This window comes from Chlorocebus sabaeus, chromosome 3, assembly GCF_047675955.1.
Source record: "Chlorocebus sabaeus isolate Y175 chromosome 3, mChlSab1.0.hap1, whole genome shotgun sequence".
Taxonomy (NCBI): Eukaryota; Metazoa; Chordata; class Mammalia; order Primates; family Cercopithecidae; genus Chlorocebus; species Chlorocebus sabaeus.
The window spans coordinates 90,908,592-90,933,516 of record NC_132906.1 but is presented as its reverse complement, the minus strand read 5'-3'; the positions used below and the strand labels follow the sequence as shown (position 1 = coordinate 90,933,516).

General features: G+C 38.1%; 1 protein-coding gene across 4 annotated transcripts in view; it reads right to left on the bottom strand.

The window, feature by feature from the left end:
- Positions 1–24,925, bottom strand: part of MYO16 (myosin XVI) — a 702,722-nt gene that overhangs the window by 9,949 nt on the left and 667,848 nt on the right. For all 4 annotated transcript variants that reach the window (XM_073014491.1, XM_073014490.1, XM_007960876.3 and 1 more), the window contains exon 34: positions 19,422–19,513. In XM_073014491.1, coding sequence (XP_072870592.1) covers positions 19,422–19,513 — 92 coding nt within the window. The remainder of the gene's footprint in view (positions 1–19,421; positions 19,514–24,925) is intronic.

The following is a 24,925-nucleotide window of genomic DNA, read 5'->3' as shown; positions in this document are numbered from 1 at the left end:
CTCAAATTCCTTCAACAATTTAAAATGTCTTTGCATTTATATACTCAAGATACCTTTTTAAAGTAATTGTGGTTTGTATCATCTTGAATATCTACATTTCAAGCTAGTACTCAATGAGATTTTTTCTGTCTTTGTATTTTATTTACAAGTAGGATGACAGAAGTAATATTATTTATAGTGTTGTAGGTTAATGAGAAAAGAGCAGATGGATTTAATATGCAATACATTTTCTTTTTCTTGCAAGAAAAGCTATGTGATATTTCAAAGTAGGGTAAGTTCAAAAGCTGGCTGTCAGTTCAAATAGAAATAGTGGTAGGGGCTTGGTTAGCCAGTGGCATAAGGTGGGAAAAATACACAAAGCTGGACGCAACTTGATGAATAGAATAGTCGGCACACATGCTTCCAACAGTCGTGTCATTTCAGCTAAACAAAATCTCATGCCTAACATCAATGTTGTGAATTTTACTTTTATTTTGCTTTTGTAGACTTTTATTCTACTCAAGTGGTCAATTTGCTTTGGTTTTATAGCCGAAATGAAAACTCAAAGAATAAAGAGATTGTTTGTAACCCTGTATGTCTATACATTTAATTAACATTGTAAAATAATTTAAGAAACTTTAAGGGTCAAGGGGATATTTTCTTTCATTTCAAAAGTATCATGTATACTACAAGAGTTGGAGTAATGTTGATCTATTGCATGTGGGTAGAATTAGTTACTGCTTCACAAGACTGTGGTGTCCTTGGAGCCTAAAGTGAGTAAATTAATCTCTACCCAGCACAAAGTATCCAGTGTACTTGCTTAGAGAGTTTAAATGGAGTAAGTGTATGAATGCATGGCCCATGTTTGAGAGAAGGGATCAACATTATCACACAGTATTAAATGTGTGGGTCCATTTAAAAAAAATCTTAGGGGTAAATGGGCAACTCAGCTCCATCAAGTCCAGGAAATAGAACATAAGAGAGTGCCTTCAAGCAATGCCAGGCTTCCCCTGAACGCATTCTTACACGTGAGTTGTATTTCACATTCACAGATTCAGCGAAGGGTTTTTCAAACACTAGAAAGCTCTGGGAACTTATTAAAAATGCTCGGCTGCTCTGAAATCACATAGGGTGTGGGTGGTCCCATGCCCGTTTCTTGCTGTGAATTCAACATGCCTAAATAGATCTGAATGGCCAGTGGGTGGAGCTGCTGAAGGAGAGGGGGACAGTCACCACAGACTCCTGGTAGCTGAAGAACACAGTGCCTTAGGGTTAAGCGATCAAATAAACTTAAAATGTCCAAAATTATTGTTTTGGGATGGCATGGAAAAAATCATACTGTTCTATAACAGGTACAAAACCCAGGCATTTAGAAAAGTGCACAGGCTCTCTGACAGTTTAATGTCTCTGAAAACAAAACTGTTTGGTGAATAAGCTAATGAGACGCTTGCTAGTTATTCCGTAATTTTTATTTTTAAAGTTGACATTCAAAAGAGAGCTGAAAGCTTCAAAGTTTGGGGGCCACTTGCAGTTCTGTAATGAGACAGGAAAGTCACAGTTTATAGGGAGCTAGGAAAATCTGACGTCCAAAGCAATTGACAAAGGGATCCATTCCACAAACATTGGTGGCCAAGGCACTATTACTGGAGCACTTAGGGTGAGGCCAGCATTTCTCATAAACAAGCTCCTGTCAGTTTAGACCACCTAAAATGTGGCCTCGGTTAAACCTCTAACACCCCTATGTTCTCCTTTCTGCTCTTAAGAAAGGATTATGTAAGGTAAAAGCTAAGTCATTTACATTCAATAAATGTCTCTGCCTCCAAACACCAGGAAAGCATTTCAAGCTCCTAGAATGTGCAAACAGATACATAGAAGTTCATGGCAGACGCATTTCCCTCTGGGTTGGGATACTCACCCTCAAACAAATTCCCTTCCATTCATTACATTTTCAACGAGAAGATTCCTTCATAGCAATGGTAATTCTTAGAAAATTACAATGCTACTTAAGATACTGGTGATTACTAACTCGACAACCCAGTACGGGGCTTTAAAAAATGATTTTATTCTGTTATTGAGAAAACCTTGGTGATTTGAAATTTAGACATTCAAGACATGAATCTACTTTCCATTTCTGTACTTGTACTGTAAAGTATCTTGTGTCCTCCAACACCCAGGAGCTATCAATTAGATAAGAAGACAGAGTTTGATAAAGCGATGTAAAAAAGGAGGTTATGCCAGTGTTTTCTCTAAAGTGAGACACTTGTAATTAGTTCACTTATTATCAGGCGTTATAAAACACTAAATCTCTCACAACCTGGACAAAAATACTACGTGATCTAAAGGCTTAATGAGGTTTATAGCTTATTTATATATTTAATAATTTTCAATAATTTCCTATTGGGCAATTATGAGGTCTAGGGCATGAACTAATTAAACATACGCTATAAAATTTCTTTACTTTCTATGGATATGCATTCCTGTGGATCGTATTAATAAATGTAAATTAATAATTTGCTGCTGATTTTTAACTTAAGTCTTTCCCTTCAAGGATAAAAATAGTCTTTGTTAAATAATTCATATGTAAAATCATGTTGCTGTTCATTTGTCACAGAATTGATTTTTCTATTGACTATTCACCCAAAGGTGAAAAGAGGCATTTACTGACATTTATGGAAATTAAAAGAAGGAAATGTCTTGGCTGACTGAATAGTGAATATTAGTGTTTCAAATGCAAATCCCATTTCTACTTGGTGCTAACAAGATGTAGAAGAATAAAAAATGTTCAAAAAAGAAATTTTAAAAAAACAGTCTATAAAACCAAAGTCTACTTAAATAAATCCTAAAGATATAGCATAAAGTGTGATTTTTAAAAAGTCTTTGATTAAAAGCTTACATATATCTACACTTCTAAAATACCAAAAAAAAAATCTGAAAGTCAAAACAGCACTTGTGGTTTTTTAAAAGAGTTGGTCCTTCCTAATTCAGAAATGTTCATTTATATAGCAATACAATTAAATTCATTCTTGGAATTTTGTTTCCTTTGTTGCTTAAGGTTTAAACAAAGGGGAAAATATCCTTTAAAACTCAGTTTTATTGGAAACAAGAGGAGCTACATCTGGACAATAGTGAGGGAGGGAAGCAAGAGAGAGGATTTGCAATTTTTACCTTATCTGGATGCTTTAATTTCCTAAAAAAAAATCAACAACTATTCTTTACTTTTATAATAAATAACATTATATTGGAATACACTTAGTATAATTTAAATACAATTTTTTTTTGCATTTGGCAACTCCCACACATAGTTATGAGTAAAAATGGACTCCAATGAGAGAATGTATGTTTCCTCATACCAACTGAAAGTTAAAAAATAGAAACTTAAAATTTTACTACAAATCATGCAATATAATTAATTTGTGACATTTAGGATAAGGATTTTGTACGAACTCTGTTCTCCTGCCACTTTCTTTAGGGAGAAAAAAAAATCTGTCTATATAATTTGCTTGCTCAAAAATCTTTAATGCCACTGCTTTCCCCTAGCCTAAAGAAAGAATCAAGCCCATATGCTTTGAGAAAGTTCTGTATTTTCTGGCCACACTGAATTATTCTAGCCTCGTCATCATCCATTCTGACACAGTCTCTATATTTCAACCCAACCAGATATATGTGGAACACCCTGGAATTCTATTTTTCTTCCCTACAATCGTCCTGGTTTGTACATTCGAATTAAAATTCCCTGCCTGACAGATGCCTTCTCAAGGTTTCTAAGGCTCATCTCTAGTATCATCTTTAGGATATTATTTTATGCCCTTAAAGCACTTTCAAACGTTAATACTCTAGTAGACACTCACAACCGTGTGAAATATGCAGGTTCAATATCATTAGCCTCATTTCACAGATACAGAAAGTCACCTTTCAAGCCTAAAGTCCCTTGGCTAGAAAGTGGTAGAGTCAAAATGCCATTTCAGGTACAATTGAGTTTAGTCAACTTTTATATGTATGAATTACATTGCCTTCCAAAAAAGTTTTACCTGTCAATCAATTAATAAATGTACTTCAAAGCTTTATGAAGATGCAAGGAACTGTGGTGGGTTCTATAGGACTAAGCCAGATCCACACTATCTGACCACCTTCATCAAGGGGCTTTCATTCAAATTGAGCAACAAGACATAAATGCATAAAAATTATATGAATAAAGATGTTTAGACAAGATGTAAGTACAAAAATTTCACAAGGCAGGATAGCATTAATTGATTAACAACTTCTGCATGTGATTACTGCTGTTGGAATACAGGGGAGAAACAACACATTTAAAGGCAGTCTGGCCACTGGGATGTGTGATTTGATCTGGATTGAAAGGATGACTAAGATACAACAAGAAGAAAGGCCAATTGAGTTGAGTGGTATAACAAATGGTATTCATATTTTGCTTACGTGTATATAATTATTATAGAACCAAGAGAGAGAAAAGCCCTGTGAGATGTGGGTACAGGACTTGACAGTAGACTTTGGAGTAACAATAGAGTTGTGAATAACTAGGAAAGGAGGTAACGCCTAGGAATAAGGGTGAGGAAAACAAGGGTCAAAATCATGGTAGCATGGCACCCATAGCCTTAGAGGAGAGAGAAGTCAAGTAGAAGAATATTTTCCCCAACCTGCTACATTAGCGTGTATCTTAATTTACATTGTTTTGCAGGACACAGTTTAACTATTCATTTAGTAATTTCTCAAAATATTTTTTCCAGAAATAATCATGTTATTTAATCGTGTGTAACAGTCTTAAATAAAATTAAATACGAATGAAGAAAATAATTTTATGAAGCTGGACTCTAATAGAACCCAATTCAACTAGATTTTAAAACACCAGCTATAACTGGAAAGGGGCACAGATTATCAAATCAATGGGATCAATGAACAACTCCAAAATGCAGTGACCTGTTAGAGTCACCCACTTGAGAACTGGAGGTAAGAGAGGCACTTCTGTATCATTACTAAATGCACTCCAAGAGTTCTGAACCTATTAAAATATTTCTATTCACAATAGCAAAGACTTGGAATCAACCCAAATGTCCATCAGTGACAGATTGGATTAAGAAAATGTGGCACATATACACCATGGAATACTATGCAGCCATAAAAAAGGATGAGTTTGTGTCCTTTGTAGGGACATGGATGCAGCTGGAAACCATCATTCTTAGCAAACTATCACAAGAACAGAAAACCAAACACCGCATGTTCTCACTCATAGGCGGGAACTGAACAATGAGATCACTTGGACTCGGGAAGGGGAACATCACACACCGGGGCCTATCATGGGGAGGGGGGAGGGGGGAGGGATTGCATTGGGAGTTATACCTGATGTAAATGATGAGTTGATGGGTGCAGCACACCAACATGGCACAAGTGTACATATGTAACAAACCTGCACGTTGTGCACATGTACCCTACAACTTAAAGTATAATAATAATAAATAAATTAAAAAAAAAAAAAAAAGAAATATATACCCTAGTTTAATCCCTTTGCTTAAGAGATTGTGGGAGGGAGCGGGGGCTATGGTAATGCATAATTTGTTATAGATCTGTAACATGAGTAGTCCCAGACTTTATCAGTTTGTATTTATAAATGGGATTAAATTAACATCATAACTTAAAAAAATAAAATAAAATAAAATAAAATATTTCTATTTCTCAGGGTGCCCAATTTATTATAGGGAATTCACTTTTTCCTTCAGCAAAATTAAGTTCATTTATTTTTGAAGAAGTTTTAGGAGTTACAAACTATATACACATAGAGAACACTGTGTGTGTGTGTGAGAGAGAGAGGGAGAGAGAAAGAGAGTATGTATAAAGGGTAGCTTGATGGAGGACCAACTGATCATTATTTTGTATTATAATTTCTTATTAACAATATTCCTATAATTCTATCACTGGAAGACATTAAGAGGCATGATTTTGGTTATCTTAAATCTTAAAGAATAAAGATTACTGAATAATGGAAGTTAAACTTAGGTACTACAAATATTCATGCCTAACAGCAACAATAAAATATTAAGCAAATAAATGATGAAGAGGTCCCAGTTATGTTACCCAAGATGCTATAACAGATAAATCATAAATATCAGTGGTTTGGCACAAAAGGAGGATATTTCTTGCTCATATTGAGGCCAGAATCTGATGAGTGGATGACCTTTTTTGTCACCATAAGTGAACCTGAGTCTTGGAGGATTCTGAGTCTTGGAGGATTCTGTATCCAGTTTTGGGTTGAGAAAGGTCATAGAAGATAGTCAAGGTTGGTTTGCATGGGCTATGCTTACAAGTGGTGCCCCTCACTATGGTTCTCATTCCATTGGCTATTTTCGGTCAGATGACTACCCCTAACCACAAGGGATACTGGGACATGTAGTTTAGCTTTATGATTAAGAAAAAGAAGGCATGAATTTGGCAGGCACAGCATCTGCCACTATGACTCTGGGCTCAATTACATTGCCCTTAAGATACTGTCAGAGCAAATAACGTGGGTACAAATGCTAGAGAAAAGAAAAACAGATGTCAGGAAGGATTAGGAAGGAAAAGAGGCAAGACTCTGCTAAAGTAGGCAAAATATAAAAGCAAATATTTTAAATTAATATTCCTTTCCAGAAACAGTAAAAATCACCTGCAAGTGTATAAAATTAATTTAAATCCATTTGGGCTTCAAAACCTAGACTTTTTATATCATTGACTGCATGACACTTCTTTCCAATATCACAGCTCATCTGTTTTAGAAACAGAGTCAGAATTACAAAATGACAGTTTCAAATAATAATGCAATCATAAAAATCAGAGAAAAATCAGGTCTACTAGGTCTATCGAGGTCATAAAACACATACCTTCATCAGTGTTAGCTGACTCTATTTCAGCATAATGGAAATCCTTCTATTCTTTTAGCCTGAATTCCGCTTTCAAAATTATCAGAAAATATGGGGCCCAGGTTCCCCAAAGTCTCTCTTCCAATTCTCTGATATCTTGAGCAGAAACAGAGCTATATGTCTAATATTTTCCTCTTACAAAAAAAGGCAAACATTTAACCTTTACTTATACTCTGAACAGATTAAAGAAAGTTGTAATATAATATAGTCATAATTGGTATTTTATATTTAGCCTCTTGCTGTAGTTCACAACTGGAAAGTATCTCTTTCCTAGAATTAACACTTAAAGTAATTTCGACCCCACTTGAACATCTAGTGACAAGTAGAGTAATCTCACTGCAGCCACACCGGCCTTTTTGCAATGCAGGCATGCTCCTACCTCAGGGCCTTGGCTGCTCCCTTTGCTTGGAACACTCTGCCCTGATGTCAGAACGGGTCTCTCCCTGACTTCCATGTCTTTGCTCAGGGAGGCTTTTGTTGATCCCTGATTTACAGTTGCAACTCAGCCCAACCTTCTTCCTCACCACTCTCCAGTCTGACCCTGCTTACCCTGTTCAACATTTTCTTTTTTCCATGTGATTTTTCCTTTTATATATTACACATTTTACTTAAATATTGCTTATTTTTCCATGCTAGAATTTAACTTCTATGAGGGCAAGCAAGTTTGCTTTGTAGACAAAGTATTCCACGTGCCTAGACCTGTGCCTAGTACAGGCAGAACCTCAATAAACATCTTTTGATTAATGAATGAGCCTTTGAAAATTCTTTTTCTTTTCTTTCTTTTTTTTTTTTTTTTTTTTGAGACGGAGTTTCGCTCTTGTCCCCTAGGCTGGAGTGCAGTGACGTGATCTTGGCTCACTGAAAACTCCACCTCTGGGGTTCAAGTGATTCTCCTGCCTCAGCCTCCTGAGTAGCTGGAATTACAAGCGTCTGCCACCACGCCTGGCTAATTTTTGTATTTTTAGTGGAGACAGGGTTTCTCCATTTTGGCCAGGCTTGTCTCAAACTCTTGACCACAGGTGATCCGCCTGCCTCGGCCTTCCAAAGTGCTAGGATTACAGACATAAGCCACCACACCCAGCCTGAAAATTCAATTTTATGTAATCCACTCACTTGGAATTCAAAATGCTAAATGTATATTATTATATGCTTTAAGTTGCTTTATGCATTGCTTATACATGGATGCATATAACTGAATGGAGTTACAAACCTTGCATATTATTCTTGATAGGTAATGTAAAGATGTTCCAGGGTCATTTTCATCATATGTCACTTTCAAATTAAATAATTTTAGAAGCCAATCACTGTATAAAATGTGACTTCACTTTAATTCCCTCCAACCAGTGAAAGAACTGCCTGTGATCCTAATTACCAAGTTTATTGATACATTTTTAACATGGGATTAAATTTCAAATATCTAATAAAGTTAGGGAATAATATATCAGTCAGCTTCTCTTAATTCTTCTGGAGCTGCTACTGGTTAACAATTACATTGAGCCAGCAAATTATTGAGTGCTTTGTGTTTGGAATTCAAAAGTGATTAAGATGCATTTAATGCACTCTCTATAAGCTCACAAGTCTATGAAGGCGCGCACACACACACACAAATGATTATATTACACTGACTGATTATATGTCACTGAGTTGACATACTCAGTATTAGGAAGAAGCCAGAAGCATGGCCTAATGTTGTAAAAAGTGCGGAACAATTGTTATCTGTACAGAAAAAAATGTAAAATTACATTGCTAACTCACACCATTCTCAAAAACAAAGTCCAGGTAGCTTAAATCCCTAAATGTAAAAAACAAACCTAAACTTTATAAAAATATAATAGAATAATATCTTTATGGCAGGCAGCAGTAAAATAATTTTTTTCCTTAAAAAATTGTATAAGAAAGATTTTCTTAAACAGAATGACAAAAGTACAAACCCTAAAGGTAAGGATTAATCAATTTGACTGTAATAACATTAAAACTTTATGTGGGATAAACACATAAACCAGTAAGCCCACTACAGACTAATTCTCTCACTGATTACAACTAAAACTTTGTATAAAATGCAAAACATCTATCGAGGAATTGGGAAAGTTAAAAAAACAGCAACAACAAAACACAAACAAATCGTAGTAGGGAATCAAAACGTAGAGAACGAAGGCAGAATAATGGCATGCTCAGCTAAAGAAAACTAAGATTTCTTGGGTGTACTCTAAATGAAATGCTAAAGGGAGATCTTTAAGCTGATGTAAATTGATACCAGAAAGAAACTCAGAATTTCAGAAATGAAGGAGAGCAACAGAAATTGTAAATATTGAGTTAACATAAAAGATGATTTTTTCCCCCACTATTTTCTCCCTGTATGACTGTTGAAAGGAAAACTTACAACACGGCCTGGGGGGTTTCAATGTACATAGATGTAGCACATGGGTCAATTGCTAAGTAAAGATGGGTAATAGAGGGTGATGGGACCAAGACAGTTAACCAGGGTAGACTGAAATTAGATGTGCATATATTACAATTTTAATTTACCAATAGGTAATGTAAAATGGAATTTAAAAAATATCCAAATAATCTGAAAGAAGTCATGGTAAAGAAACAGAAGAATGAAAACAGCAGGGACAATCAGAAAAACACATAATAAAACTAATATACCTTGTGATGGTAAATATTGAGTGTCAACTTGATTGGATTGAAGGATGCAAAGTATTGATCCTGGGTGTGTTTGTGAGGGTGTTGCCAAAAGAGATTAACATTTGAGTCAGTGGACTCGGGAGAGGCAGATCTTCCCTTGATCTGGGTGGGTACCATCTAATCAGCTGCCAGCACTGCGAGAATAAAGCAGAAGGAAGAACATGGAAGGACCTGACTTGCTGAGTCTTCCTTCCTTTATCTTTCTCCCATGCTGGATGCTTCCTTTTTTTTTTTTTTTGACGGAGTTTTGCTCTTGTCGCCCAGCCTGAAGTACAATGGCGCTATCTCTGCTCACTGCAACCTTCGCCTCCCGGGTTCAGGCAATTCTCCTGCCTCAGGCTCCCGAGTAGCTGAGATTACAGGCATGCACCACCACACCAAGCTAATTTTTGTATTTTTAATAGAGATGGGTTTTCACCATGTTGGCCAGGTGGTCTTGAACTCCCAACCTCAGGTGATCCACCCACGTCGGCCTCCCAAAGTGCTGGGATTACAGGCATGAGCCACTGTGCCCGGCCCTGCTTCCTTCTTTTGAACATTGGACTCCAAGTTCTTCAGCTTTTAGACTCTTGGACTTATATCAGTGGTTTGGTAACAGACTAAAGACTGCACTGTCGGCTTCCCTACTTTTGAGGTTTTGGGATTCAAACCTGGCATCCTTGCTCCTCAGTTTGCAGATGGCCTATCGTGGGACTTCACCTTGTGACAGTGTGAGTCAATTCTCCTTAACAAACTCCCCTTTATATATTCATCTATCATGTTAGTTCTGTCCCGCTAGAGAACCTATCTAACACATACCTAAATCTAACCATATCAATAATCACATTAATAGAAATGGTCTCATGAAAGGTTGTCAGATTGGATAAAAATAAATAAGACTCATCTGTTATGTTGCCTACAGAAATCTCATGTCAAATATAGAAAGATGAATACATTAAAGTGAAGGGGTGAATTTTTTGTGGGGAGGAGGCAAAAAGTTCTAAAGTTAGATTGTAGAGATAGTTGCACAACATTAAGAAGTTACAAAGAAACACTGAATGTTCATAACTTAAATGCATGGGTTTTGTGGTATGTGACTTATATCTTGATAAAGCTATTTTTAAAAAGTAAGGATGAAGAAATATACCTTGTAGACAATGAACAAAATAATGGAGTGGCTTTATTAATTTCAGAAAAAGTAGACTTAAAGAAATACAAATAAAAAATGAAATTGTATAATGATGAATAGATCTTCGCCAAAAAAGATGCAATAATTTTAAGTCTTTGTATCTAAAATATAGCTTCCAAATGCATGAGGCAAAAACTGATGAAACTGAAAGGTGTGGACAAAGCCATGGTATAGTTGGAGACTTCTGTGCTCTTCTCTCAGGAATAGATGAAAAATGAACATGGAAAGCCAGCAGAGATGTGGAAGTGGACACAAGTAACCAAACAGACCTAATCCACACTTCCAGACGACTCCACACAATGGAAGTAGAATACACATTTTTGTTCCAGTGCACAGGGAAATTTCACCCAGACAGGTCATATCCTGGGCCATAAAAACATTTTAGTACATTTAAGAGAACTGAAATCATACAAGGTATGCCCTCAGATCATAGCGGAAGTAAAGGAGAATTCAGTAGCAGAAGGGTACCCGGAAAACCCCAAATACTTGAAAAGTATCAGTGTTAGCCAAAGAGAAAGCCCCATGGGAAATTAGAAAATATTTTGAACTGAATGAAAATGGAAACAAAACGAATTAAGATTTGTGGGATGCAGCTATTCCAGTGTTGAGATGGAAATTTATAACTCTATTAAATGCTTTTATTAGGAGAAAAGAAACACTTCAAGTCAGTGATCTATGCTACCTATTTAAGAGAGCAGAAATAGAGACAATTAAACCCAAAGCAAGCAAAAGACAAGAAAATAAAAACAACAGAAATCAATAAAACAGGAAAACAATAGAAAAAATCAATAAAATCGAAAGCTACTTTAAAAAAATCAATCACATTGATAAACTTCTAGCTAAACAGACCAAGAAAACACAACAAGCAAAATGTTTGCCATGCATGAAACTGGCAAGGAATATTATTCAGAATACGTAGAAAATTCCTAACATCATCAAGAAAATCATGAAAACCAGTTAGGAAATAAGAAAAGGATGTGTTTGGATTAACAAGTCTGAGAATATGTGAAAATACTGCTTGGCAACCAGGAAATATAATAAAACCACAATAAGATCCATTATACATTGATCATATTGGCAAAAATTAAAATGAATAATTAAACCAGGCGCTTACCAGGAGAGATGGAAAACTTCACTCCCTTCTAGAAGTATATACACTGATTTAACCTTGTAGGGGAGTAATTTGGCAATAACCACTGTGGTTAAAAATGTCCATGAGCAAAAACTTAGTACTTCCATTTCTAGGGGAATCTTTGGCAACTTTTTTTCCCAATTGTAAGTTAGAGGCATTCTCAGTGATGCTAATTGTAGCATGACTTGTAACACTGATAACTTGGAAATGATTTTGATGTAAGTTTTCTACTCGCTTTGGTCAACCTGTAAACATGTTCTTAAGAAATGCCATGACCACATTTACATGGAACTTGTTCCTCAGAAAAGTTTCCAATGGAGGAGGCATGTTTGCACCTAAAAAGCAATATGATTGTGTGTGCATGTGTGGTGTGTGTGTGTCTGTGTGTTGAAAAGCTTCTAGAGTCACTGGCCAGAATGTATGCTCACACCCTTGGGTGCTGTAACTTCTAGTCCTCTAGTGAAGTTGTAAACTACAAAATGACCTGCATATTGGCACTGAGCACACAGCATCATCAATCTCCCTGCATCTTTTGTGGAGATCACAGAATTAGGTTTTCTGTGGACCACAACACAACAGACCACAGGAAAACACCATCTGTTTTGTGCTCATCTGGCCCCTCGAGGCACCAGCACCCCAGGGCCAGCAGCAGCAGGTCGTGTGACACCTGTCCTTCAGTCCCTAATGCTTTCTTCTCCTCCTGAGCTTGCTCCCTGCCATGCTTGTTGAAGGAATATGAATATAATTTTGCACTAAGTATGTGCTGGTCATCAATAGTTTCTCATTGTATGGATACCTTAGCCCTAAAGTTGTTTTTAAATTTAGTTTAGTTTTTTTTTCTTTTTTTTGAGACAAGGTCTCTGTTGCTTAGGCTGGAGTGCAATGGTGTGAAGACAGCTCACCGTGGCCTCGATCTCCTGAGCTCAAGTGATCCTCCTGCCTCAGCCTCCCGAGGAGCTGGGACTACAGGTGTCAACCCTAAAATCTGTACATTTCACCTGGAGCTAATACTTAGAATAAAATAACAAGTGGGAGGAACATGTATCGAAAAGGAAAAAAAAAAAACCAGTCCTACCACAGCAACAATAAGAAGCGGTTTGCAGAATAATCTGTAGAAAGTGAGATTTTTTTTTACACTTTAAAAGCATGCATAGCATTGGTTATTACTTGTGAATATGATATGATTTGTGAGTACACCTATGCTCAGTAAAGGTGCAAACATGGATGATGGGCTACGTGCAAACTTCATTGTGATGATTCACTTCTGGTGTGGTAGGCAGGGATGAGACTGAGAACTAGGATACATGTTTTTCCAAAAATGTAGCTCTAAGGTAATAATGCAAAATGTTAAGACTTACTAAAGGTGGGTGTTTCATTAATCACTGTTTCTTTCTAAGTTTATACTATTCCCTAATAAAACATGTTTTAAAAATCACACATATAATAGATTTTAACAAAATCCCAGAAAAATATTGGGTTCTCTTGATCCAATCTAATCTCTAATCTCCTACATATTTTAGATAGCATCTACAATGTTAAAATCAGAGCTGGTTTTTAGAATATTGACCATGCAAAGAAAGGAATATCATAATAACAAGAGCAAGCAAGCTTTTTTCTTTTTTTCTTTTTTTTCTTTTTTCTTTTTTTTTTTTTTAGCACCTACAGTATTCCAGGCAGCATGGTAGGCATGTTACATGTATTTTCTTTAATTGACCCCCAAAGTTACCTTTTTGTGCACTTACATGATAAACAATGAATCTCGGATTCTTATCTAGTTCTTTTCTTACTTTCTTCACTTTAAAAACCAATTAAATTAATATTGAAATTGTTACCTAGAATTTACAGTTAGCCAGATGTTTCCAATTACTTTGTTACTCCTCCACTATACAATAATATTGCTAATTGCAGATTTCCCATCTACAAGGTGAGCTTGTAGAAATATCACAAGATTTTTTCCTCTTTAAAAACATAGTCACAGCCAGGCATGGTGGCTCACTCCTCCAATCTTAACACTTTGGCAGGGGGGCGCGGACCATTTGAGGTCAGGAGTTCGAGACCAGCCTGACCAACATGGTGAAACCCCGTCTCTACTTAAAAAAAAAAGAAAAAAAAGAAAAAAAAAAATAGGCCAAGGTGCAGTGGTTCACAACAGTAATCCCAGCGCTTTGGGAGGCCTGGGTGGGTAGATCATAAGATCAGGAGATTGAGACCATCCTGGCTAACATGGTGAAACCCTGTCTCTATTAAAAAAAAATATAAAAATTAGCTGGGCGTGGTGGCATGTCCTGTAGTCCCAGCTACTCAGGAGGCTGAGGCAGTAGAATCGCTTGAATCCGGGAGGTGCAGGTTGCAGTGAGCCAACATTGAGCCACTGCACTCCAGCCTGGGCAACAGAGACTCTGTCTCAAAAAAAAAAAAAAAAAAAAATTAGCCAGATGTGGTGGCGCATGTCTGTAATCCCAGCTACTTGGGAGACTGCGGCAGAAGACTCGCTTGAACCTGGGAGGCGGAGGTTGCAGTGAGCCGAGATCGCACCACTGAACTCCAGCCTGGGACAGAGGGAGACTCCGTCTCAAACAAACAAACAAATGAAAAAAACATAGTAACTACTCTGACTTCATATTCTCTTAAAATTTATGGCAATTAAATCCTCCTCATTGATAATAAATAGTGTCTTAATCAGAAAAATTATGCATTTATGTACACTTATGTTGTATTAATAAATACAGTGCAATTTTATGATGGAAAAATACAAAACACAGGATATGTTTTTGTTTTTTATTTTCCAAATTTCTATTTATCTCTACTGGACATGACCTTTCCCTGCTGAAAATGCTGCCATTTCACACATCAACTTAATTTACTACCTTCATTGTTTGCACATAATCTGTAAGTCAGGAGTGGTGAGTACGGATTCCCTGAACCTTGGCTGTGTGAAAGAGCTTTGTGTGCTAGATCTCCTTCTCTTTGTAGCTCATAGATGGTTATAAAAACTATATATTTATATATGTTTCCTTATGAAAGGGTTATCTTATTTATGTTCCCTGACATATCTTTAGAATTACTGTCTAATGATTAAACTAAATATTTCTACATTTCATTATTTTATCTAACACACAATTTGTTTTAATTCCATGCTATAACATATTTCAGTCTATATAACAAATACAATGAATATAGAAAGAAGGCATTGGATTTATTTAGTACTCTGCAACTCTTAATTGTGTGGCTACGTGACATTACAAAATGGTTTATTTGATCATTCAGTAAAGCATACCACATAACAATTTGCTTTTTGATGAGAATCAATTGCGTATTGATTTGATGATGGCTTTCATCGGCAGCTATGGCAGGAGTGAGCTGGATATTTATTAAGATCTTGGGTCCTAGACTGTCATTATTTTATCAAAGACCATGAATGATTTCTTACAATGAATTCCTGAACATGATCAATATGCATAATAACTTTTTATGTTCTTTACAAAAACAAAAGAATATTTTTAAAAACTTGGCAAGAAATATGATAAATGCCCACAATGAAACTAAAAGAACATAAAGCACATGATATTACTGTGGAGAGCAGACTGCTGAGAGGAATAAGAAGGCATGAAGGAAAACGTGGTAGAGTTAAAATAGTAACATAAATAGAGATAGTCTATGCTTAATGAAACAATTAAACATCTCATTTCTCAATGTCAAGTGTGGACCCCTAAACAGATGTGTAACTAGAAATTTTTATGCTGAGGGCAAGCGCCAAGCATTTTTGTTTCTGCGTCCCCTTCTGCCACCATTCTGCCTTCAGGCCGTCCTCCCACCTCCCTGTGACTTTCATGCTTTCGCTCTATTTATAAATTGTGGGCTTCCTGTGTCAGGTTACCTGGCCCTCTAAGTCAGCAGAGGATTGCCATCATGGCAAAAAATGCAAAGAAGTCATTCTCGGCTGGATGACGCTCTCAGCATTTCCCCCACTGCTGAGCCTCTCACCACCGAGTTACTTCTAAAGGATTGCATCACGCCAAATAGCATAAACTTAAAAAAAAAAAAGTAAAATCTCATCAAATGGTAAGTAGATAAATGTCATATTCCTTTCATAAACGCTGTTTAATTCCAAAGCTAATTTAGAATACTTCTATAACCTACGAAATTCTAGATTTGCGTCCTGGGAACTGTCACAAAGCTCCGTCAAGGGCCAGTGAGTGGAATTCCATGAAGTCGTATCTCACAGCCAGTTTTATTCATGCCCAGTGCTTGGGAAGTGCAAATGAACACAGCCTCATGCGCAGCGCAGTCAATGTCTTGGCTTTTGCTATTTTCAAACACTTTATGTAAAATTAATGTTCACTACTTTTATGTAAAGCCATTATAGTTTTCAAATTAATAAAAAGTTATAATGGAGTACAACATCAACTACATTTTCTATATTCTTTTTCTACATAAGCCACCACCATATACTGAGGATCCAGTCCTATCAGAAAATGTTTTGCAACTATTTTGAGAACAAAGGAAGAGCTTGTACACAGATTGAAAAAAAAAATACTTGTTTGGGTGTAAAACTTTATGGATAATAACAATAAAATTAAATGTGTATATTAGTCAAAATTCTGATTTCTAAGTAAAGGAAACTAACTCTGAACATGTCAGGCAGGTAGAGGCTTTATTGGAAGGCTAAGGAAAGACATGAATTTCGACAAAAAGGTCTGGCAAGTGACTGAGGTGGATGCGGGGGCTGATGGCTGGCATGCTCTGAGCAAGGTTCTTCTCTGACTAATATTCTTCTGCTGGTGCTGCATGGAGCCACTACTGACCAATGTCACCCCATGGAGCCAGGTCAGTTGTTGTCCCTTCCATTATATGTCCCTCGCTCTGCATCTATCATAGGTAGGTTAACTGAACCCATCTTACATGTATTTGTCCAGCTGTCAAAGCAGCAGGGGAGGAAGAGGGAGTCCCTTTCCTTGTATTTTCATCATGGTAGGTGCGAAACTTAAATGTGGGACTGGCAGGAAAAAGCCAAATCACAAATGTGCACTATCACTACTGAAGACTTTTATTTTTGAACCAAAAATTCTTTAAGCTTTATGAAACAGGCCAGGTGCAGTGGCTCACGCCTGTAATCCCAGCACTTTGGGAGGCCAAGGCAGGTGGATCACTGAGGTCAGGAGTTTGAGACCAGCCTAACCAACATGATGAAACTCCATCTCTACTGAAAATACAAAATTAGCCAGGTGTGGTGATGCACACCTGTAATCCCAGCTACTTGGGAGGCTGAGGTAGGAGAATCGTTTGAACCTGGGAGGTGGAGGTTGCAATGAGCTGAGATCATCCCATTGCACTCCAGCCTGGGCAACAAGAGTGAAACTCTGTCTCGAAAAAATAAAATAAATTAATAAATAAATTAATTAATTTTATGAAACAGTTAAATGATTCCTCTGTTCCTTTTAGCGGATTATGATAAGTTCATTCTCAGAAACGGAACATATGATCTTGATTTCCATTCAAACTGTGGACTCAGTGAATTTTCCATATGATCTTTGGCAAATTACTGACTCTATTTTCTCTTTTCTTTATCTACCATAATGCCCAGACATTTTATCTTCCTTGAAGGGAGTTTATTAAAACTGCTGATGAGGCTAATGAAAATATAGACATCCTTAAAGAGAAATTTCATTTTTGGTCACCATTTAATTTTGCTGCTACACTGTAGCCCAATGTGTCTGGGACTGGATTTTATAGAATTTCTATTTAATTGCATTAGTAGAAAAGCTAAAAAGCTGCTTCTCTGTATGTGTCCATACTTCTTGTATAAATGTCACATGAGAGATAAATTCTGAAAGCCATTAAACACATAGTTTCACATAACTCTTACAGCTTCTCACCAGTAAGGAATCTGTCTCATCACGTGAGTGCCCACGATTTGCATGAAAGAAAATAAGCCTGGGTTTTCAGTTTCCTTGAGAAAAAGAAAGTGCCCCAAGATGACTGGCAGTTCCTGCCTCATCAGGGATGTCTACATTTGAAAACAAGGCCTCTTTGAAATCTGAGACTGGAAAATGATTCCTGGTGACCTTTCCCATCTCTCTTTGATTCTTAGCCAAACACAGAGGAAAAGTCACAAAGCAGCCTACTATATATACCTTCTTTCAAATGACTCTCTTTGTCTAAGAACCACACTGTAAGGGCAGGCCTGGAAAGGATGTCAGATGGCCTAGCGTTGTGTTATAATGTACAGGGGCAGACCTGGAAAGGATGTCAGATGGCCTAGCGTTGTGTTGTAATGTACAGGGGGCAGGCCTCTGATACAAAAATCAAACCAGTGTTCGTGACCAGGAGGTTCCCCTCTGCACCATCTCAGAGGAAGCATCTGTGATGCTTACAAGGTAAAGTAGATGCATCTCTAAGGAACAGAGGGGAGATTAGGACAATCTATTATTGCAACCAATCAGCATTTTCTTTCTATTTCAGTGCCTGGATATCAGTGCAAGTGATTTCAGAAGATTGCCGACTGTAAGATTTATTCTTAAGATTCAAATTATTGATTTTTCTCACTACCTCATCAGTGTTATTTAGAAAAATCTCCGCTGATAATATGGCTGTGCCTCTATAATGCTAAATATTCCAAGGAAAGCTGATCATTAGCCGGATACTTGATTTCATGGAAACATCTGGATACTTGGCTGAGGTTATTTTAGATTTTTATGTAGATGTTTGACATAAAAATTGTGCTGTAACTTTAGATAAAATGAGAATCCTGTTGCTAAAGCAATAGTGTGTTAATATATTGATAACAACGTCTCCCTACTTAGCGGTTTGTGCATCACCATGAACGCAACATTATCTATTTTAAAGATAATTATTTAAAGTATATTTTAAAATTCAACATAAAAGGAAAATAAAACACTACATTCTATAATATAAATTCTTTTACTTTCTAAAAGCACCAATGGGTTTCTTTTTCTTCTTCTTGAAGTGATAATCTTGTTTATTTTGGTGAAATTGTTAGGAGCAGACACATGAAACATTTATATGGAGTCAGTAATACACCTCCAAACAGTTTTGTGGACTGCAATCTCATTTTGATTTTACCATGTTCTCATGATATGTCATATTTCAAATCAATGTGAATTACATGGAAGTGAATGTCACAACTGAGATAAAATGCATGCCACGAAACCACAGGTGGTTCCCAGGTATGGTCACTAAGAGTCGTTCTATTTTAGCCAAGGCCAAATGCATAGCAACTTCATTCAGCAGGTTTAATACCATCTTCAACCGAGAATAATTTTAAACTACCACAACATAAATTAAATCTATAATATTTCATTTAAAACTATTATGTTTTAGTTTTTTTGGACATTATTCTTTATTTTGGAAACAGGTGGAAAATTGTAGTCAGCTGAGATGGAGAGAGAAGACCATTCAGCCCAGCAGAGGTGAGAACAGCCGAGCTCTGCAGTCCACACAGAGCATCTATTGGTAACAAGTTAATGAATGTCTTGTCATAACTGAATTCCATTTGTCACTGCACATGTGAAGAGATAGACGTCATTACCTGAGTGGTGTGACTGTCCCTGTGTCTCTGAAATGTCGAAGTCCCTGTGCCACTTATAGACAACCGTGAGTATCCATCTTCTTCAGGTAAACCTATTGAGGTCAACACAAATCAGGAGTTAAGCAGTGTCTCCTTGTTTCAAATAAAGTAAGTCATGCACTCATTATAATAAACTAGAATTGTTATCTTTTACAAATTGAAATGATGTTCCTTACACACAAACTAAATACTAAATTTTGCAATGAAACATGGGCACGCACAGTATTGTGGCAGCTTCATTTAGGAAAAGAGGGCATATCCTGCCAAAGGAGATACAATGATAATAAAGAAATATGTGATAATAGCACAAAAGTGAGCAGACAAGTATTGGAGGGGAGAAGGGAAACTTCCAGATACTGAAAAGGTTTGAAGACGCTTCCGGGGTCGGTGACGGGCCCACTGAGTAGCTGGGGTGACTGCAGACAGCAGAATGTGGCTGCCATTCATAGGACTGCAGGGAGACGAGGAAGGCATTCGAAGTCAGAGCATGACTAAGCCTGTGTGTCCGATGAATTCCACTGGCTGTAGTTCATTTTGTGCACAAGGAAGCAAAGAGATTGGCTGAATTTCCATGAGGAAAAGGTGGGGAGAGCTGCTGATTCACAACACACCAATTCACGAGCAACCACGTAGAGTAAGTTACAGGTTTATGAAACTTTACATGCCCTCCAACAACATGAAGTCACTATGAGGCACCAAATGATTTTATTAATTATCCTTTAAGATCAAAGCAGTTTCCCACCCTCCGCACTATTGGCATTTTGGCCTGTATAATTCTTTGCAGTGGGGTCTGCCCCATGCATTGCAGGATGTTAAACAGCATCCCTGACCTCCACCCACTGGATGCCAGCAGCACCCCCATTTGTGGCACCCAGAAATGTTCCCAGACATTACCAAAAGTTCCTTGGAGGGCAAAGTCATCCCCTCCTACACTGGCTGAGAACCACTGTGATACAGGCATCATGCATCACCGAAAGTGACTTCGATTAATAAACATGAATAGACAAAAAGAGAAATAAGAACCCAACAAAATGAATTCAACTCAGAGAACTTTAACTACTGAAGTGATTACTACTGCCCTCTGAAAGCATAATTAACCAGCACAGTGTAATTGATTAAACATATACATGATTCCTAAATTAAAAATCATTAGACAATCAGTGCACACTTCTCCGATTATAGGAGAGAGTTCCTCAGGGAAGTCTACACAATCCTGACAATACATAACAAGTCCTTCCCAGTGATCTTGTTACACGTCCAGATACCTTGGTATAGAAAAGCTAACTTCACGAAGACTGGGCAGACAATGGCTGGAAAACAGATCTCAGCCATAGGCAGCAGCAATAACCTCAGGTGCTACATGGGAATAGTGTCCTTAGACACTGTGGCAGCAGGACACAGGAAAGGCCCCAAACACAGTGAGTGTTGGAGCAGCCTGAAGTTCACACAGGCAGAAGGGAGCATGGCAATTCAAGATCAGGCACAATATGAAATTTCAGGAGACTAGATAAGGCAGATAGTTGGAAAAAAACGTGTTTCCAGGTAGTAGAGCACAACAAAGGACTTGGGATTCATGTGAAGGACCCCCTCTTAGAGGGGAATAAAGGATGGGGTGCTGGGACGAAGGGGCTAATTGACAAGCAAGATAAACCTTAACTTCTACAAGAACCATAAAGAAACCAGTTCGCCAGGAGAAGACAATTGTGATCCATTTTTCAAAACTAAATTATAAATTAGAAGTTGGGGATGGATGCGGTGGCTCACGCCTGTAATCTCAGCACTTTGGGAGGCTGAGGTGGCAGATCACCTGAGGTCAGGAGATCGAGACCAGCCTGGCCAACATGGTGAAATTCCATCTCTACTAAAAACACAAAATTACCCGGGGCCTAGTGGTGCACACCTATAGTCCCAGCTACTCGGGGTGCTGAGGCAGGAGAATCGCTTGAACCCGGGAGGCAGAGTTGCAGTGAGCCAAGTTTGTGCCACTGTACCCCAGCCTGGGTGACAGAGACTCCATCTCAAAATAAATTAAATAAATAAATAAATAAATAAATAAATAAATAAATTAGAAGTTGGATCTCAGAATCAAAACAGAAACTCAGTTGAAAGGGTACAAGCTCAGAACCGAATGGATAGCCTGCTGAGCAGTGCACAGGGTCAATTAAACTAAGGTTAAAAACATTTATGAGCAACCTCTGCATAAGGCACTGGGAAATACAATGAAGAATGAAGAAAAGTCCCCACCCTTGAGGAAGTCATAATTCAGTGAGAATGACACTGAAGCCAATCACACAGCAGCATGATTTCAGGATTAAGAGGAGTACAGGTCACGTTGAACAGGGTCTTGGAGAAGGCAAGCATTTATTCTGATGGAAGGGACTAGAGGAAACTTCATGGTGGTGTTGCCAAAGGACCTGGGCCTTCCAGGAGGAGGAGAATTGTGGAGGGTGAACAAGTCGAGAAGGACATGCCTGGCTGAGAGCACCAATGTGATAAGGCAACAAAACACAAGGATGCTTCGCGGAAATGTGACCACACTTTGGAGACGAGAGGAGGCACTGCAGACTTCCCAGAAGAGACGTGCTGCCGTTTTATCTAAGTCATGAGTTCAAAGGTATTTCAGTCGTAACTGTTGACTAAAGAAAGGATGGGTCCCAGAACCTGTCAGGGCTCCACAGACAGGGACGGATGCAGTGTGGGCAGGTGCTCGCATGCAGCTGTGGAGGGCCAGGTGAGGACAGTGGGGAGGCAGGCAGGTGCGTGGGTGCTGGGGGAGACTGGCATGTGGAGGAGGGGGTGGGACAAAGGACTGAGCCCGAGAAGTCAGAGGGAAGGGGATTTTGGAAGGTTGTAGCAAACAGGCCAAGGGTCCTCATCACGGCCAACTCACCAACGCTGTGAGAACTGGAAGGGGCAGAATGACAGCCAGGAAGCGCCAAAGGTGCGAAGGAGCTTACACGGCAGGAGGGTTTTGTTTTGTTTTGTTTTTTCCAGCACAATATTTTATTTCGCTGCCATATTAGAAGCAGTACCTTTTTAAGGCAAATAATTTTAAAATGACATCAAAGGCACAAACCATGAATTAGAAAAACAGATTCATATCTCTATATAAAAATTAAAAATAAACATATTGATGATGTCCTAAAAATAAAATGTGTATTTTAAAAGAACAATGTAGAACATTGAAATATATTAAATAAGAGGCTTTTTAAATTCTTGAAACATCCTACAGATCAAAATAAAGGACCTTCTCCCAGATATTAAACAATGGACAAATAATAAGTGTAGAAAATAAAGGAGAAAAAAAATGAAAGACTAACAAGTAATACACATATTCAATTCCATTAAGAATTCCAAGTAATGGATATGAGACTACAGTAACATTCATTTTATCTATCAAAATAACACAGTTTTAAAACTTTTTATTACAAACATTTCAGACATAAAGAGAACATGTAGTGAAACTCCATGCACCCATTCCAAGCCTTGGGGCTGTCAATTTTATCCATTTTTATCCATTTTTTATTCATTTTTCACTTAAATCCCAGAACTCATGTCATTTCAGCTGTAAATATTTGTACATGTGTCCCTAACTGACAAGAACTTTTTTTTTTTTTTTTTTTTAAACATAGCAAGGATTTTCTCACACAGCTAACAGGAACATTGCTAAGCAAAGGCCCCCAGAAAAGTCCCACAGTCTTGTGTGGGTAGAGATTCCCATGGCGCATTTTAACCAGGGTGAAGACTCCAATCGTGTTGGAGGAACATTTAAATTGAAGATAGAGCTCTTTATCTGTGCCTTCATTAAAGGGTGGAATTCTGTCCGTGAAGAAGCTTCTGCACATTCTGAGAAGCCTCCTCTGCTCCTCGTACTGCAGCAGTCTTCTCCCCAGACCAGGCTTGGAGTTAACAATTCCCAGCTTAGAGATTCATGTGTCCCTTGCTGAACATATTCTTTCCAGGGTCGCAACAGTGTGCTTCAAAAAGTTGAGCTTTTGGTCCATTTGATACCAAACTATTTCAAAAAGTCATTCTTGCCCAAATGACAGCAAGTCAAAGTCTTCTGAAACTGCATCCACTCTACCCTACCCTCCAGATATCCAGTTTTTCTGCTCAAAGAAAACATGCAGATGCTCAGGGAAGGAATTCCCCAAAGCCGATCTTCATGGCCTAATGGATACACTGTGGACACTCCATAGAACCTGCTGTTGTTCCTTTAAACTTGGGTGGGCAAAAGTCAAAAAGGCTTTGGCCTTGATTGAGGGTTTAGCAGGAAGAAGCAGCCTCTGCTCTTCCTCTCCTCCTGAATTGGAGGCTGCTCAGAGCACTGAAAATTAAACCTTCCTCCAGGACACAAAGAGGAATGGCTTTTAGGACATCCTCATCACTGTGAGGTAGACCTGGTCCCTGGAGTTCTGTGTGATTTTTTCAGTAATTTTGAAAAGTGAGAGACTCTGGGGCCATGAGGTCTATATGCAGAGCCCAGTGGGTTCATGCAGATTCTTATAAGAAGACAAGAATGAGGGCCAGGTGTGGTGGCTCACGCCTGTAAACCCAGCACTTTGAGAGGCCGAGGCGGGCGGATCACGAGGTCAGGATATCAAGACCATTCTGGCTAACACAGTGAAACCCCGCCTCTTCTAAAAAGAATACAAAAAAAAAAAAATAGCCGGAGGTGGTGGTGGGCGCCTGTAGTCCCAGCCACTTGGGAGGCTGAGGCTGAAGAATCACTTGAACCCAGAAGGTGGAAGTTGCAGTGAATCGAGATCGTGCCACTGCACTCTAGCCTGGGCGACACAGTGAGACTTCATCTCAAAAAACAAAAAACAAAACAAAACAAAACAAAAACCAGACAAGACAAGAATGAGACAGAGACTTTCAAGGGGGGTATGGCACTGAATTTCACATGGCTAACCAGTTGGAATCTGTTAGTCAAATCTGTCATTTTGTAGGGACCCAAACTTGTTTAGTCAATGGCAAGGTGGTTTGAATTCTCTTTTTACATCTGTCCAGCTTTCCAAGTATTCCATTACCTTTAAATCCACTCCCCTCTTGATTTCCATGAAATCGGACATCTGTCTTCTATCTCTTGAGCACCTATTGCATGTCTCCATTTCCACCCTTCTCAATGTAAATTTCTCAAAGTTTGGCGTTCTGCATTGTTTAGTGGTCATATTTCTTTTCTTATTCCTCTTTATTATTTTTCTTCTGATGCTACAAATAACCACCATGTCTCCAGCTTCTTTGAAAATTCTGGCTTTTCTCTTTCTATCCTGGAACCCTGGCCTAAACTCCAAACCTGTAATCATCATTTACGGAAAAATCATCCATAATCAGAAGTCCTTCTCTCTCGAGTTCCAAATCCACTTATGGAATTAACCTCCTTTGGGAACTGCCCTTCCCTTCTGAAGAATGCAGTATTCTCCCATCATTTGCCTCAAATTCTTGGAGTCGTTCTTGACACC